This window comes from Leptodactylus fuscus, chromosome 11, assembly GCF_031893055.1.
Source record: "Leptodactylus fuscus isolate aLepFus1 chromosome 11, aLepFus1.hap2, whole genome shotgun sequence".
Classification (NCBI taxonomy): domain Eukaryota; kingdom Metazoa; phylum Chordata; class Amphibia; order Anura; family Leptodactylidae; genus Leptodactylus; species Leptodactylus fuscus.
This window is the reverse complement of record NC_134275.1, coordinates 66,998,042-67,016,667: the sequence shown is the minus strand read 5'-3', so window position 1 is coordinate 67,016,667 and position 18,626 is coordinate 66,998,042. Positions and strand designations below refer to the sequence as shown.

General features: G+C 44.2%; 1 protein-coding gene across 1 annotated transcript in view; it reads right to left on the bottom strand.

The window, feature by feature from the left end:
• Nucleotides 1–5,512, bottom strand: part of NRK (Nik related kinase) — a 181,152-nt gene extending 175,640 nt beyond the window's left edge. The window contains exon 1 of the mRNA XM_075259060.1: nt 5,269–5,512. Within this exon, the coding sequence (XP_075115161.1) occupies nt 5,269–5,325 (57 nt within the window). The 5' untranslated portion in view covers nt 5,326–5,512. The remainder of the gene's footprint in view (nt 1–5,268) is intronic.
• Between the last annotated feature and the right edge of the window lie 13,114 nt (nt 5,513–18,626).

Genomic DNA, 18,626 nt, shown 5'->3' with positions numbered 1-18,626 from the left:
CCTCAATCACGCTAAAACGCCTGGACGGATTTGCGTGCAATTTTCCACAAACATAGTTTTCCCTTAGGATTGAGTCATAGGCTACTTTTGGGGCCACTAAACAACATGGCTTCCTAGCAGGAGACTCACAAAAGCAGGACTCCTAGCCCCAGCTATAGACTCACACACACTGCCTGGCATTTCCTGCCTCAACCTGCCTGCACACTCCTCACTGTCACCACAGGAGTAGCCCTCACTCTACTCACTCACATTTACATATAGCTTTCCACTATATAACACATCACATTGTCTGTATTACTACATACACAATACAACACATCACATTGTCTGTATCACGACATACACAATACAACACATCACATTGTCTGTATTACTACATACACAATATAACACATCACATTTGCTATCCCTCCAAACTTTTTAAAGCACTTTTACAGTTTCACACGTCTGTGTGCGCCCAACTCTCAAATCACCGCAGACGAAGTCGCGGGTAAAAGCTAGTGTGTATGTGTGTGTGTGTGTATGTGTGTATATATATATATATATATATATATATATATATATATATATATATATATATATATATATGTGTGTGTATACAATACAATTCCTATACAGAAGTCTATTACACGGTGTCTCCGAGAGTTGAATATGAAGTGCAATACATTTAATATTCTACCCAAGCTGCTGATGCCTGTCACCAACTCAATGACCGAACACAGACCTCCATAGACTTTTCCTGGAGTTGACTTCCTTCATATGACACTTGGGTTAAACAATTGTACATAGGGCTACACTGTTCCACTCCTGACATACAGAAATCCTGTTAAACTTCTGCCAAATAGCCATATTTTGTCCCTTAGAAACCAATGGGAATATTATTGGTCACATGCACACATAGAAGGTATTGTGACCCATCGTAAAAATACATTTGTTGCTAACAGAGCAGAATAGCCTGGAGCGTGTTTCCCCATCCATGCCGTGTGCATGACCCTTCAGCAAAGGGGACAGGACAAATCAGGACAGGATTTCCTTTCTCTAAGGGCCCCATAACATCTGCATTGTATGTACACCCATGATCACATGTTTCTGAAGGCAGCCTTGGGATTTTGTCCAGCACAGTTGGGTTATCAGATCCGTCCTGCTTGGAACGTTCTGTATTTCTCGGGCTCCAGATAGGAGCATCACGTAAAAGACTCACAAGACTACTCACTTCTGTAGTTATTCTATTCTCCAAGGCCTTACCATATCCCTCAAACTAAACCTGAAAGCCAAAACCGTGCAAATCTGCGTCTATCACATTCATATATATATTCTCAATGTAACCACCGTTTCCTACGTATGACTAATATGAAAAGGAACATATGTATTTAAGAGAGTCCCAGTTTTAACATTTCTTCTTGTTAGATGGGTCTACTCATGCAAAACATCTCCCACTGAGACCCCTGTGGGAAAACCTAAGTGTATAACTTCTTTATAGCGCCACCACAGGGAAAACTAGGTATTGCAGAAAGCCCATTTAGGTCAATGGGTTGTCTGTGTAATACAGAACAGATCCTCCCGACCCAAAAACCATCTTTGTGGCCACTCTCCAATATATCTAAGACCTTATTCACACAAACGACAAAAATGTCCGTTTTTGGAAAGGCCGTCACTCAGCCAGTTTCAGAACACATTGATTATAATGTGGCTATTCACATGTCCGTTTTTTAACTGCAGTCCATCTTGATATCCTCTTGTTGTCCATTTTCGTGAATCCAACTCAAGCCTATGACTAACCCCCGGTTCACATCTGTGTTTGGGATTCCAACGGGGAGTTACATGGGAGAACACACAGACCCCTTAGGCTGCATTCACACGGAGTAAACGCTGGCGTTTTTTGTGTGTTTTTTGCACATAGCGCCGCGTTTACGCCGCGTAGCGCCGCGTATACGCCGCGTTAACGCCGGGCAACGCCACCGCTAAATAGCGCGGCGTTAACGCGGCGTATACGCGGCGTTAACGCGACGCTACGCGGCGTAAACGCGGCGCTATGTGCAAAAAACACACAAAAAACGCCAGCGTTTACTCCGTGTGAATGCAGCCTTAGACTATCATGGGGTTCGTGTTGTTTCCACACAAAACATGCGGAGACAAAAGTACTGCTCACAGCACTTTTCTATCCGCATGATTCGTATGGAAACCACATGGACCCCATGATCGTCTAGAGCAGACCTGGGCAAAGCACGACCCGCGGGTCATATCCGGCCCTCTGACTGATTCAGTCCGGCCCGCATAGCTTGACTAGGGAGGTGTGGAGGGTGCAGGGTGGAGAGAGTGTGTGTGTATGTGTGTCTCAGTAATCTAGGGGCAGAGATGGAAGGGGAATGTTATACAGGGGCAGAGATGGAAGGGGAATGTTATACAGGGGCAGAGATGGCAGATGGAGGGGGGACATGTAACAGGGGCAGATAGAGGGGGTGGATATGAAACTGAGGGAGAGATGGAGGGGGGGACATGAAATGGGGCAGATGAAGGGGAATAGGGAACTGAGGGAGAAATGGAGGGAGGACATGAAACTGGGGGTAGATGAAGGGGGCACTTAAACTGGGGAGACATTAAACTGGGGAAAACTGGAGGGGGCATTAAACCGTGGAGGTAGCTGGAGGGGGACCTGTCTGCCTCGGTTTAAATGTCACCCTCCAGCTACCCCTATGGTTTAATGTCTGCTTCCAGCTGCCCCCCATGTCCCCCCTCTAGTTGCCCCCAGTTTCCTGTCCCACTCCAGCTGTCATTAATTTATTGCCTCCCCTCCGACTACCCCCCAGTTTAATGTCACCCTCCAGCTACCCCTATGGTTGAATGTCCCCCTCCAGCTGCTCCAGTTTCATGTCCCCTCTAGTTTCCCCCAATTTAAACTGGGGCACCAGGAGAGGGACTTAATACTGTGGGGCAATTGGAGGGGAACATTATAATGTGGGGACATATAATGTTCGGGTGACTGTAGGAGGACTATACTTTGTGGAGGCACATGGAATGATGATTGGGAACGGGCGGAGTCAACGTATAAGTGGGTGTAGCTAAATTTGCCATGGCGCGGCCCTCTAGCATAGTTTCAAGTTCTTATGCGGCCCCATGGGAAAATTAATTGCTCACCCCTGGTCTATAGGGTCCATGTGGTTTCTTAGCTAACCACTTTTTAATGCGTATAGGTTTCTTTTCAGGGGGTCCTCAAACGGACTCCCTGAATGGAATACCGAACGCAGATGTGAACTGGGTCTTAGGCATGAAAATGGGTCCCAGATGACACAAAACCGCCATGAAAAAATTGTCCATTTCATCTTTTTTCACAGTCGTTTCTACAGTCATGTGAATACAGCCATAGAGACATGGATATAGAATAAAGAACCTTCTCTATTAACTTCTACTTCCCTAATAGGGTGTGTAAAAAAGGAGCTTCTAAATCAGACAATCCCTCTACATCTTAATAAATGAAGTATAAATGTGGTTGAAAAATAACTATTTTCTGTCCATTGTGTCTTTGATTTGCTTTCTGGACTTCGGCGCTCCATTTTTGTGATGTTGTCAGTAAACATTCTTGGGCTAACCTTGTAAGTGACTTGGTAGCGGGCCAACTCGTCTTATGTCTTGCAAATTAGAAAAACTATCGGTGCCCAATGTATAAAATGTGTAAAAAGGGTTTAACTTTCATTTGAACTTTCTGCTGTCGCTGCAAATATATTCTATCTCCACAAATAGAGCAAATGAGTAAAGACTGCCGCCTGCACAACATAATCCAAAGACTATAGGAAGAAACCTGAGCTAGCAGTCATATCAGCAAGGGAATAAACTCCCCAGCCAAGTACTGTACGGTATATAGGGAACATAGCAAGTACAAGCGAAAATCACCCTGCGGGGAATCGAGCCCCCCCTCACCAAATGGACCAATTTATAACTATGCTGATATTAGATAAGATAATATAGGAAGTGCATTACATTAAAGAGAACTTCCACCTCCTGGAATAGATTAGGCCAGGGGTCAGCAAGCACTTCAGCTGCTGTGGAACTACAACTCCCAACATGCTCCATTCACTTCCAAGAACAGCAGAGTAAGTATGCATGCTGGAAGTTGTAGTTTTACAACAGCTGGCATGCCGAAGGTTGCCAACCCCTGGATTAGGGAATTGTCTAGTTAGAAATTTGCTGGTAATATATGAGATTCTCCCGTTTCCAGTGGGGATTCCAAATTCTGTACTTTTCTATTTGCATCAGCAGCCTTAGGAATAAGCAACCTTTAGTATTCCAGCTGTGGTGAAACTACAACTCCCAGCATGCCCTGACAACCTCTGTTATGAGATTCCCTTCTTCTGCAGAGCATTGCAAATCCTTCACTGGTCTATGAACAACCTACAGTATAGTCCAGGAATAGGCAACCGTCAACTCTCCAGCGGTTTTGAAACTACAACTCCCAACATGCTCCATTCACTTCCAAGAACAGCAGAGTATGTATGCATGCTGAGAGTCGTAGTTTTACAACAGTTGGGGTGTCGAAGGTTGCCTATCCCTGATCCCTTCCAAATTCTGCACTGGTCTATGAGTAATCTATAATATTATAGTCTAGGGGTCGGCGATTTTCAATAGTCCAGCTAGGAGTTGTAGCTTCACAGCCGCTGTAATATCAAAGGTCTATCCTAGGACTCTAGCATAACAAATAAGGTCCAATGATGGGTCTCCATGGTATACACAAAAGGTAAATTGTCTGCATCCCCCAGTCGCTAAGGTCATAATATTATATTAGGGAATTGCTATTTATGCACCATGTTAATAGCTCCGTCAAGTTGCCTTTCCCTTTAAGCAACTTTCTATGTGCAATGGATAAAACCCATTCAGGCACGAGCCGTACAACGCAGAGTATCGCCGCAGTGATAACAACACGCTATCCAACCAGCAGAGTTTCCAGCACGCTGTGTGAATTAACACTACAACACCAATCTAAAATCCGCCTGTCACATGAATAGACCCGACCAAAAATATCAATAGCCGAAAGCCTGCGATCTAAGCTCTAATGTCCATCAGCGATAAGAACTTCACAAGCCAGCGAGCCTCTCTAAAAGTTCCCATAGGCATCGGCTCCTCGTTAACCCTTCCCGTCCTGCCGCGTCCCTGTTGCTGCTAAACGCCGGAGCATCTGTTCCGTCCCTGAATTAAACGTCCTTTAATTGTCAGCTGTAGACCGGGCAGCGAGCGGCGAGCCTTCCCCTCTAAAAATAGCAATAATCATTAACTTACTCTCAAAGAGGCCAAGTCGATATAGTCCAGGCTCTTGGTTGTCAGCATTCTTGCCATCTCTCATCTGCTTTCAGGAGTGCAAAAAAGTTTTTTTTGTTTTTTTTAATTCTTCCCCTTTTAGATCGGTTTGCAGGGAATATAATCTGGTCGCATATCGACGAGTTGTCAGTGAGTGTCAGCCCATGGTTAGAACTGGAAGTGTGTCTGTGACAAACACAGGAAACTTCACATTCAGCACAACCCGGAAAACACACACAGAGGAAACAAATCTGTTTTTCTTTAAGAAACGGCATAGCAGAGCTATTTGCTGGTGAAAGTGAGGGAAGGAAATGACGCTCTCGAAATTTGGAGCTACGAAAGATTTATTATTAATACATTTTGGTTATTTGAATAGAGCGGCGGCATCCACTTACCTGAACTCTTCTATGGGAATGGCGTTGCTGCGGATTGTGACCCTGTACCATGGTGTAAAAAAAGCTAAAGCGTTCACAACATTGAATCGCACGAGTTTAATCCCTATACTATGGTATAGTGCAAAAAAAAAAAAAAAAATAGGGAGAAAGTCAAAAGTTTTAGTAGTGGCGTGTCCTCAATATAGACCAAAATGTGAATTCTATGAGAACACCGGACTCCGGCTAAGTCCACACGTGAATTACGTGTGGCGAAATTTTGGTCCGGAAAAAAAACGCTTCCTAATTGGGAAGTGGTTTTTGGACCTTAAAGCATTTTTTAGAGCGTTTTCTGGAGCAGTTTTTGGTAAAAAAAACACTTCAGAAAACGCCAGGTGTGTTTTTTTTCCTGCGGGGCAGTGAATGGACCGCAAAAAAAACGTGATGCGGTTTCCGCCTCCTATTCAATGCTATTGCCTTCCTGAGGCGTAACCCGTCTCAAAGGTCATGTCGCTTCCTTTTTTTTTTCGGCTAGTGGCAACATGCCACCATTGTGAGGGGGCGGATTGTGACGTGGATTCCGCACCATAATCCACCCCCTCAGTGCCCATGTGAACGGGCCCTGCGTTTACTGCTCCTGGCAGCCCGTCATGAATGTATAGCATCGGCATCATTGCTTTAAGGGGAACCTGTTACATAGAAAAACTAAGGTCCCACATAGCGACCCACAGCCGAAAACCGTGGTGGAAAGTCATCATGATGATTTTTTTTGCTGCAGCGTTTTTCACAAAAAAGTCCGCAGAGTTTTTCACTGTGGACTTGCTATCTTTATTATGTACTACTAGAATACCCATGGCTTTGCTCACAAAAAATTTGTGAAATTGTTGTTTATACTAGCTAAAATAATTTTTCTTTTCAAGCCGCGAGTGACGTTGTTGGCTTGTCGCAGCTCTGACACAATTTTGCGCTCTTAGCTTTTGGATGAACTTGCCCAATAGATGGTCATTTTTTGGGCGGCATTTTAAAAAACAGTCCTTAGTATTCTGAGCCTTTAGTATTCACCTGACCCTGATAAGAGATGTAATAGGATGAATAGTAATCCAGAGCCGCCCTCACAGTATTACTATCACATCTCCGTAATGAAAACCACCGCACAGGCAGATGTGTTTAGTTGCCCATAGTAAGCAATAATGACAATCTTACTATGGGGCAGTTTTCGCCTGACCAATATTGCTGCTCAGTAAGGCTGCTTGCACATTACAGTATTTTTCACAGGTTTTCGGGCTGTGGATTCTACCGCTCCATAGACTTCTATGGAGCCTGCAAAATTCACAGCTTTGTGCACAAAGAAGTCTATAGAAACACCAAATCCATGGCCCGGAGGCCTATGAAAAATACTGTAGTGTGCGAGCAGCCACTAAGGATACTAGCCATGTTTTGTGTGTGTGTGTGTGTGATCCATGTGTGTGTGTGTATGTGTGTGTGTGCATACGCGTGTGAGGTATGTGTATATGTATGCATATGTCTGCATATGATCCATGTGTTTGTGCATGCACAGAGCAAGTGTCCATGTGTGCGGTGCATGTGTGTGTGGTGTATATGTGGTATTTATGGGGTGGTGTTGAGATATTTGTGGTCTGGTGTTTGTGTGGTGTTGTGCTTGTGGGTTGGTGTATGTGTGCTGTCTGTGTGATATTTGTATGTTGTGTGTGGTGGTGCGGCCCCTTTAGCAGCAGCTCTTTGGCGCCATTGCTATAATCCATCTCTGTCGGTCACAACTGTTGTTTTCCCCTCAGCACTTTCACATTTCCCCATTATATATAGGGCCTAACTTTAGGGGCCCCATTCTCATGATGGGGGGGACGCTATCGAGATGTAACGTGCGCAGTATTCTGCTCTTGTGAGTGGAGAGGGCCTTTTTTTGGGAATGCCAAATTTCAGCCAAATCGGGCGAGAACTGTGGATTTGTATAGATAGACTACTACAGATTTTGAGTTTTATATATATAGATATTCGGAAACTGCGAGCGTTTCTGTAGGTATGATTGATATCCTACGATTTGCAAAACTGTGACTGTTTTTGAAATTGTAGCATTTCCGCTGCAGATTTTTTAGGTAGGTAATGTAATAAGCAGCATTTACCCCTGTGGTCAAAATGCTGCGTATTCGCATTGTGGGGTCCCGGTCTCAATGTGCAGAGATGTTATACAAGAGAAAATGAGCAGACTGATATTTAACTGTCACGAAAATATAACCTATCATTTATCCACTTCTATGCTGAAGAGTCGAGGAGGTGGTCGTATCCATGATTGACAGTCCCCCCCCCCCCCCCTATTACTGTGCATACTACTGTCAAATATATATATGTGTGTGTATGTATATATATATATATATATATATATATATATATATATATATATATATATAATATTATATTTTTTAAAACCTATGCAATTTTAACTATATTGCAAAGTGATGTCAAAGTGCTATAGTACTAAGTAGTGCCCATGTGAGCGGAGCAATCCCGCACAATGATAGAGAAATCACAGACACATGCATATACTATACACTGCATGCAGACCATATGTACAGATTGTGTCCGTGCACAGCATGTAAATGTTTCATTACAAGGCATTTTAGATATTTATTTCCTTTCTACTCTGAGGTTTGGGGTTTTTTGGGAACGTGATTTTAGTCCAAAACTAACAGCCTGAGCTGAGCTGATGTGTGTGTCATGTGCAGCGCGGAAAGTGACTCGCGTATGATCAATATCCTCGGATTATCAAAGTTATTGTTAGAAAGTATAAGCTGTGACTCCCCATCGACCAACCCTGGTGTCAGGACTTGTTCCTTGTAAAATGAGTTGATGATTTTATTTCTACCATTCTGAGTTACTTTAATCAATTTTTATTCCATTTTTGGGAAGAAAGGTTACAAAAACGGCATCTCTGCTTTGTAGCTTGTTTTATTTCATTCACTATTCAGGATTAATAATGTGATAGACTCGGCAATGTCCACTGTCTAGTGTATTGCATTGTTTTCCTGTTTGGTAATAAGAAAAGATCTTATCATAAAAAAAGTGGGGGTTTTTTTTCTTGACATTTTCTAAAAAAATTTTTGTATATATATTCGCAGTAACGGACTTGAATATTCAATCTCCTTATCTCCTGTTAATACACTGCAATATTTCTGTGTTGCATCGTATTATTTATGTCGATTTGAACTGACCCCTTCCGTTTGGGTAGTCCGCTTGGGAACCCCCCGAAGGGGAACCTATATGCATTAAAAAGCGGTTAGCTAAGAAACCACAAGGACCCCCTAGACTATAATGGGGTCCGTTTTTTGGTTTCCACGCAGTATCCACACGAATCATGCGGAGATAAAAGTGGTGCTTGCAGTACTTTTTTTCTCTGCATGTTTCTTGCGGACACTGTGTGGAAACCACACAGACCCCATAATAGTCTAGGGGGTCCTTGTGGTTTCTTAGCTAACCGCTTTTTAATCCGTACAGGTTTCCATTCGGGGAGTCCCCAAGCAGACTCATTCTGTGGTAATATGGCACGGACAGCATATAAATGACATTCATGTTGTGCCTCCATTGACCCATTCACATTATCTTGTGGGTCCAGAACCTATTCTAGGTTTTGCCCTGGGCTCACTGTTGCATACTTGGTCTGTGATAGTATATGGAGCCAGAGAGTTGAATGGGCCAGCGTCCTAGCCAAGAAAAACACGGTTCACACGTTGACAAAGAACATAGTCATGTGCATAGAGTCTAAGAGGAAGCAACAGGATAAAGGTCTGATTTGTCAACCACGTGTATAAGGAGATTCATTCATTCATTCATTCATTCATTCATTCAACTGAACTGTTTGTCATGGTAGTAAATGGAATAACAATAACTGAGGGAAAAGTTTACACGAATGTCTGAGTTTTCGATGACTATTCACCATTGGAAAGTAAAAGGAAATGACTGCGTTAGTCTTATCTATCACATGATATACATGGAATGGGAAGAAGAATAAGGGCGGTGGTGGTGACCGCAGGTTTAATTCACTCTGTCAAATAGGAAGAGGGTCAGTAGTTTTCGGCTTAAGATCAGAGACCATATATTACCAATATGAGGTATACTTGTCAACAGCTGGTTAAAGGCCTCTGAGAGAATGGAGCGCTAAGTGCGTCACAAAAATTTTCAGGAAGGTCTACGGCCGCTATGGACATCACCACTCCCCCTTTCATATATTGCCATGCCCTCATTCTTGTGACAGGGGTACAAAATGTGCGGCCAACTTCTCATTTTTGGACATGATCTGCACATAAAGTACTCAAGTCACAGAAAAATTGACTACTAGGCAGAAGATCTAGGAGATTTGACCGCTCTTCTATGAGTCCAGGAGGCCACCTGTGGTTCCAGAGATCTCGCAGACCTTCTGGATGATTTAGCAAGTATTATTTCAGGTGGTTTATGACAATGGTATTGTAACATGAGGATGGCCACAGCAGTCTGTGCCATATGGACTGCCATGTTTGTGCATGTACACATATGACTGGATGTCTTTGCAGTGTTTCCTCCTCCTGTACATGAGAAAGCTAATGGCAAAAAGCTCACACGTTTCTACTGGTAGTAGGATTAAGGCCGATCTCATGTGGAAACAGAAACCAGAACATGTAGAAATTCAGTATGCCTCATCCGTAGGTACGCTGGTATCTGTTGTCAGGGGATGATCAGGTGACCCCCATACACTTGAGATTCTTGGCTTTACAAATGGACAAATTCTGTTGATTCCACCATAGCCAACTAGGTGAAATAATGGCAGAAAATATTGATACTAATGTTTACCTCCCCACAATGTATTTCAGTCACTTTGGTCGCTGAATAAAAGAGCAGGTAAAAAAAAAATGTATAGTTCATAAAAATTGAATATACTCATTGCTAGCAGTAAAAGAAACCCATTGAAGTCAATGGGAGGCTTTTTTTCAGTGCCAAATTCTTCACCATTTTCCTCCTTGTGAATTACAGAAAGTCAGTGGAGGAAAACTCTGCAAACTTTCTGTTTAAAGCGCTGCGGGAAGCACCGCGATGCATTCGTCCTGTGGGGCCTTAGCCTCACTCTGGAGACCCATTCTGAGTGAGTGGGTACCACTGTTTGCAACCATTTTGGGGGGGATCCTAAATTTTGCAGCCGTGAGTAGATGTGTTGCTAAGTTAGACTTATAGGATTTAAAGTTGGCATCAGGCAAAGCCAGCTCAATCTGAGATATAGGTATCTGAAAATTTAGATTTAAGTAGGGTTCTTAATGTGGACTCAATAGTCTTCCAGTATGAACATAAGACTGGACACGTCCACCACAGATAAGATGGGGAGCCAACAGCCTGATTATTGGCTAAATGGTGGCCTCCAGCTCTTCTTGATGCGGTACGGTAGACCTAACCAGAAAACAGAAAAGTTCCACTCAACTCCCAAAATGTTCTAAAGTCTCTCGCTTGCCCCCGGCCTAGCCACAATTGTCATGCCACTTCCATTTAGTGAATGATACCATAGACTGTACCAAAACAACCCTTTCCTGGGTACAACTAAGCGCAACTACAACTACAGTTCCATATTACACTTTGACCACAACACATTGCATTATCAAACAGCAATACATCACATCACCACAGTGAAATAGGCCATAGCTGTAAAAATATTGCACAACCACTATAACATAGACAGTGAACACACTGAACAAGCGCCAAGAAAAAGGAGCCACCAGCCTATCTTGGACAGGAACACTGCATATGTCTATGGTCACTCGCCTAACTGAAGTGGTTGATCATCACCTTCATACATATCCACAAGATATGCCATGAATATCCACCTCTGGGGTCCCTACCTATCTCAAGAATGAGGGTCCTCCAACTTTTATTGCGCCAATACGATATAATGGGGCATTTAATATTGATAAATGAGAGTCTCGGTTTTGGTGTATGGGCAATATTGGACCAGATATTGCTTCTCTTCATGTTTGGCTTTTCTTCTAATAGTCATGCCAAAGGCATGGCTTAAAGGGAGTGGACATGGCCTCCAATGATCCACCATTAGTGACACCAGAAACTGTCAGCTCCTAATCCAATGTCTAGGCAGGCAGAAGGAGATCTTACTATATATATATTATGCCTTAAAAACAAGTGCAGCTTCCTAAGTGGTAGTGAAAAGTTTTAAGGGCTTCTTATAAATAAAAACTGAGACATGGTTATGTTTTATGAGCCATTGACCACCTATCCATAACAATATTGCAAAACCAAGAGGTAGATGGATGGATAAGGTAGACTGTACCGGGATCTGATTCCGTCTTTGCCCTAAACAAGTAAATTTACTCAATTGATATGACTGTAGTATCTGCAGCCCAGCAGTAATAAGCATTCCCTTCATAGATATATCATAATACAAATATGAGGCGCAAAACCAAATTTCTCAACTCTCACACTATTATACGACGCCCGTTCTGGCCCAAACCTTTGCAAACTTAAAGCGTTAACAAGTCCCTAAAAAGCTCCTTTTCTCACCCTCCTCCTTACCGTTCTGTCTTCAGATGAACAAGGGAACATCTAGAGGAACCAATGTCCTGTGTTCTCTTCCTTGTGCAGTTCTTCACCCAGAAAGCTGCTCCTCACTTAATGTATCCAGCCCAGTGTATGCGTTATTAAAGTGTCTCATTACGATCACTCTGCTGCTTTTACATGCTTTTTATTTGCTCAATGCTTCCACAGTTGAGTTGTTTTCTTGGTCAGGTGGCTCGCAACGCTGCAGTAATTACTTTACTCTCCGACGTGTCCCTGTCTGAATATTTATGACAGTATAATGTTGGCTTTTTGCTAATTTGTGTTTGCTAACTGTAAAGGTAATGTCACAATCCAAGAAGCCCTCCTAGTTTCTTGTTAGTTACAGGAGAATGAATCTCATTTCCACCTTTGATATTCCGATATATCTTGGGAGAATAGGTAAGAGGCAACTAAGTGGTCCCAAAGGAATTGTAGATGTTCTGAAGTGTGTCCCATGTCACAGGATATACCATTACTGCCATTTTTAATACTTTTCATTCATGGTCTTTATCAGCTTAACCGTTACAACATCACCACCACCACATCCCCTTCCAGTCCCTGGATGTTGGGTTGACCTTCACATGTGAGCTCCACCTGGATCCCTGGCTGATCAGCTATTTGAAGAGGCTACAGCGTTCGGGTGAGAGCTGTTGCTTCTTCAGTACTTATAAAATGCCGTCATATATATTTGTATAACAGCTGTGCTTGATCTCGCAGCTCAGTCCGTTCACTTGAATGGGACTGAGCTGCGATGAGGTCACGTGACAAAAGAACATGATACCCTGTGAAGTGGAAGCATTGCTCAGGCGTGCTCCAGCTGATCTGCAGGGGTCCCAGATGTCAGACCCTCATGAATTTTTAATTGATGATCTATGTTAAGGAAAAGTTATCAACTTGTAAAGTCGTAGAAAATCCCTTTAAGGTTAAGTTGCAGGAATACTTCTCTTTTTGTTGCAAATTTCGCTGTGTTTTTTTAATATTATTATTATTATTATTTATTTTTTTTTTAGCCAAACCCTGGAGTAGATTTAATATAAGGGAAACCTAGAAGTACTTCCTCTATATTTCCCATTCCTTTCTTTCCAAAAAACCAAAGCAAAATCTGCAACAAGAATACGTAAGTTTTTTGCAACGAGGGGACTTAGCTGAAGAAAACTATAACCATAATAACAAGGCACAATATTAAAGGGGTATACCCACATGGGACATATATGGCATATGCAGGTCTCATCTTCTAGGCAACCCTTTACGGTTTACATCACATGGCGTCTTATTCCTATTGGTTGTGTAATGTAATTATATCCGGACTCCATTCACTGCTATAGGACAAGGCTGTAAATATATTGCACAACGGCTATAACGCAGACAGTGTGTAATGTAAATGGCAAAGCGTTACAGCCCCTTCACAAAGCTGATCAGTGGGGGTGCCCAGGTGTTGGACACCCATTGATTTCTTATTTATGACTTATACTGAGGATAAGTCATCAATAAAAATGAAATGGACAACCCCTTTAACATCTGGTCAGGGGTGGAGTGACTGGCTGGGTAATGAGGCAGTGTCAAAAGGCCAAGTAGCTGCAGAGGTCCATAGGACCCCCTTCCAACTCCTACAGATGATGAGGCCCAGTGGTGGAGCCCGCCATAAAGACGAGAGTGGAGCATATCACTTTCCAACCCGCTGACAGATTTATACTGTTGAACAGCAGAGTGTCTGACAAGGTGACAACAGCTGTACTAGTCGAGCTCCAAAGACCTTTTAAAAGGGCTGCATTCTTCAATAAACAGCACCACACTTGTCCATAGGTTGTTTCTGATATTGCAGCTTAGCTCGACTGACATGAATGAGCTGTGGCTGGGGGACGTGGTTTGCCGGCGAGGAGATAGGATGTGTTTTTCAGAGCTCCTCGCGTTCGCTACTGAATCTCCCTGGCATCGGAGACCTTTTTTTGCCAACACTCTGTGAGAAATGCCTTGGGGTCTCCCCCCGGACCCCAGTGGACTGGTTTCGGGCGTTTATGATTGCATGTACCCGAGAGACAGGCTCTCTGACCCTGCGGCCTACCTGCCATTCCGGGACCCTCCGCCATCTTGGTCCTCCGTCCCTGTGGCCTGCTGTGATCGGGGGCTGGACACTCTCCTCCGGACGCTTCTTTCTTCACGGGTCCCTGAACACCACCTCCGGAGCACTGCTTCGGCCTTTTCACCACCGGAAATCGAGACCAGGGCTTGGGGCCTACTACAGCACATGCGGTGGTGGCCATCTTGGGAGGAACATGGCGCTGCTTCCTATCCCCCTACTCCTCACCTTAAACCCCAATCGGGACATTGCTTAACATCAAATCCGGACCCTCCTCCTGCTGATCGAGCTGTTTGTGGAGTAGGGGCTCAGCAATCACAATCATGGGGGGCTCCTCACATCGGGTTTTCGTAGAACTGTATTTGTTTCTGCATTGCTACTGACAGGTCCCTCTATATGGCCCTGCACACCTGTTTCTGTTCCCTGGAAATGATTGCATAAATCACCAATAGTGTCGCCCATGGTAGCTCACATCTGATTGCTGGGCACCCTGCTACGCTACCCCTATGACCCTGCCGGAGTCTGTCAAATTTTGATCTACTGGTTTCCGCTACAGTCTTGTGTTTATTGCATTTTTTGCTCCCCTGCCTCGCATCCGGTGCAGTGTCACCATAGCTCTCTGCCGCTGCGGTGATGACTAGGAAGAAATCATCCTCCTCCAAGGTCCCCAGAAAACTTTCGACCTGTATGACTTTTTGATATACATTCTTACTGAGTGTTTTTTACCCCCCCCCCTCCCCCCAGTTCAAAGTATTTGGTTATTCAGTGTTTTTTGACACTATGCTGTTCTGTTTGCATTTTGTCTTTTGCTTTTCACCTGGTACATTGTTTGGTCTGTGTATTTCTTTATGCATAGCTCATTTATGTCTTTTGATACAGTCACCTGGGCCTCCCACTTCTGCATACTTCTATATCTATTTAATGGTCCTCTGTATATCATCTCTAAACGTTAAAGGCCTTAATAGCCCCCATAAAAGTAGCTCTGTTTTGAGAGAGGCCCGTCGCCTCCGTTGTACTCTTTCTCCAAGAAACTCATTTCCATGCCAGCAAGAGCCTTAAGTTTACTAATCCCTCATTTCCCCATATTTATCAAGCTTCTTGCAATGCCAAGCGTAAGGGAGTCCTTATTGCTGTACGGGACTCCGTAGCCTTCTCGCTTGAATCGGTTTTAACTGACTCCAAAGGTCGGTATACAGGCCTTAATTGTCTAATTAATAATATTAAATATACCCTGTTTAATGTGTACCTTCCCAATGGCTCTCAGACAATATTGGAAGTCTGTGCTCACTAAGACTCGATCTTTCACCACTGACATGTTAATCATTGGTGGTGATTTCAATTGCCTATTAGATAATTCCCTGGACTCCTCTAATACTAAAAGGCACTCTCCAATCCTGACCCCCTCTTTGATTGATCAGGGCCTGTATGGTGTTTGGCGATGTCAGCACAGTACTGAGAGAGACTACAGTTTCTTCTCATCCTCGTCCTCCTCTTATTCCCGTATCGAATTTTTCCTTACTGATAAATTAAGTCTGATGCAGGCGGAGTCCACTACTATCGGGTTAATCACCTGGACTGACCACGCCCTGGTGTCCCTGTCCCTACATGAAAAGTTTTCCACTGCTCTGCCTTCCCAATGGCGCCTAAATGGCTACATATTGGACCATCCCTCCTATAGTGAGCGCCTCCGTGAGGCTCTTGTAGAGTATTTTTCTCTTAATGCCCCTACCTTGTCAGACCCTCATGTACTTTGGAACGCTCATAAAGCTTATATACTGTATATATACAGGCTGCCCCCTGTCTCCTATTATATTTGCTTTAGTGATGGAACCCCTGGTGGAGTCCATTCGAACAGATGGGAATATTAGAGGTATCACTGTGGGTCGCCAGCAGCACAAAATTGGTTTATACGCTGACAACGTTATCCTGGCCTTGACTTCCCCTAGTTCTTCCTTGAGCGCAGCTACTTCTGCCCTTGAGAGTTTTGGTAGGGTCTCCTATTATAAAGTTAATTCTTCCAAGTCCCAGATCTTACATATTGTCGTCTCACCCTCTCTGAGACGGGACCTTGGTCTCAGATTTCCCTACCAGTGGAATGATTCCCGTATAACCTACCTTGGCATTTCTCTGACGTCTCCAAGTTCTGATCTGTATGCTGCAAACTATATCCCTCTCCTGACTAGGGTTTCCTCTCTTTTAACTGCCTTCTCTTGACCAATGTTATCCTGGGCGAGTAGAATTGCCTTTGTTAAAATGATGGCATTACCCCTAATTTTATATCTATTTCATTCTGTAGCTATCCCTATTCCTGACTCATACTTCCCTAAACTTCAGAAGATACTCTCTGATTTTATGTGGGAAGGTAAGAAGTCTAGGGTCCTTTTTAAAGTAATGTCCAGACCCTGGACTAGTGGAGGAGCAGGTGTCCCGGACGTCAAGAAGTACTGCATGGCGTCTGTCCTTGAGCAACTTAAGGCTGGATGGGATGGGACTTCTATATGGCGTTGGGCAGAGATTGAGGAGAGTTTGTTGGACGCCCCGCTTTTGAGTATCCTATGTCCTAAAGATCTGGATCTCACCACTGTACATCCCCCCTTGTTAAACATCAGGGCTTCCATGATTGCGTGGCGATATTTCTTGTCCAACACTTCTAGGGATGACCTGGCTCCACTATCTAAACTGCCACTACTGTACGTGACCACTTTCCTTCCCCAATTGAGGCTTCATGGTTGGGTGTCTAGAGGCCTCTATAAAATTGCTCATTTGTTTTCTGACGAGGGGCTTAAATCATTCTCTATGTTGCAAATTGAGTTCAGCCTTCCCAAAAATGACTTAAGTTCCTACAATTGTCATCTTTTCCAAACCCACGAGCCCTCGAGGTTAGTTTTTCCCAGACTTGCCCTGAAGTTGTGGAACCAAACCTCGCCTGCTAAGGGTGGGACTTCTGCGTTTTACAATTTCCTTTCTGTTCCCACTGAGTGGGTTAAGCCTTTACACCTGCTCTGCTGGGAATCGGACCTTGCTAGGCCCATCTCTTTGACAGACTGGTATGAAGCTAGTGGGTTTGTCAAACGTGTCTTTAGGGGAGCTCTGCAATGGGAGACTGCTTTGAAGATAGCATTGCGCTGGTATACGACCCCTAGTCAGCTGGCGCACATAAATTCCTCCTTTTCGAATCTCTGTTGGCAGCGATGCGGTCACGTAGGGTCCTTTATCCATCTATGGTGGGAGTGCCCCTCGGTTCTAGCCTTTTGGGTAGCTGTATTTGACTTTATCTCCTCTATAGCTGTCCCCATCCTGGCCCATCCCCCAGTCTTGCCCTTTGCTTCCTAGACACTGGTCTTTTCCCCCTTGGAACGCAGGTGGTGCTAGGTCAGATAGCGCTGGCGACTCGGTCCATGATTACCCATCAATGGAAATCTGCGCTTTGTTTGACCATTAACGAGCTAATCCATCACGTTGACCTAGCCTTTACTTTGGAACGAATGCTGGCTAATGGGAACCATACTTTTTCGATCTTTCCATCCAAATGGGCCCTTTGGTCTTCCTACATGGAAACTAGGAAGCCGGCCTCTCCCCTTCAGTTCCAACATGGTCCCACTGCAACCCCTTAGCTGGTATATGGTATTCGGTGGCTCCGTATGTTTCTTTTATAATTGGTTCTGGTGACTGATGTTTGTCTACCCTGTGACTCCTTTACCTTATGCTTCTTGTGCCCACCGTGGCACTAGGTTTTTTTGTCCAGGTGTACTGTTCTGATTTTGGATTTTGTTTTCTTTTCTTGTTTATTATCCTTGCCCTTCCTCTCCCTTTGTTTTTTCCCTCCCCCCTCCCCCTTTTTTTTTTTTTTTTTTTGTTCCTCCCTCCCCTTGCTCCTGACTTCATATGGTCATACAGGTTGAATCTGTAACAGGAGCGGTAGCAAAGTACAAAAACTGTGTTCAGGAAGCAGAGGTCTAAAGGCAAGCTGGAGTCATTAACAGGAACAGGCACAGTACACAAATCAGGAGTCAAAGGCAAGGTCAGAGGTCAAGGCAAGGGGGTCAGGAAAATCAGGCAATCAGACACAGGAGAATGCTTACTAACAGGAACTGAGGAGGAACACTGAACAGCCAGTGGCGGTCCGGAGCCAGAGCCATGCTTAAATAGGCTCTTGCCTGGTTGTAAGTCCCCCGTCTGGCTCAAGAGGAGGCCGGCAACCCCCGCACAACGATGACCTGGAAGCAGGGAACTCAGGAGCGCAGGGAGGAGAGGGCTGACAACCTCCGCGGAGGAGTGCTGCGGAGGCTCCAGCCCTACTCCTAAAAGTG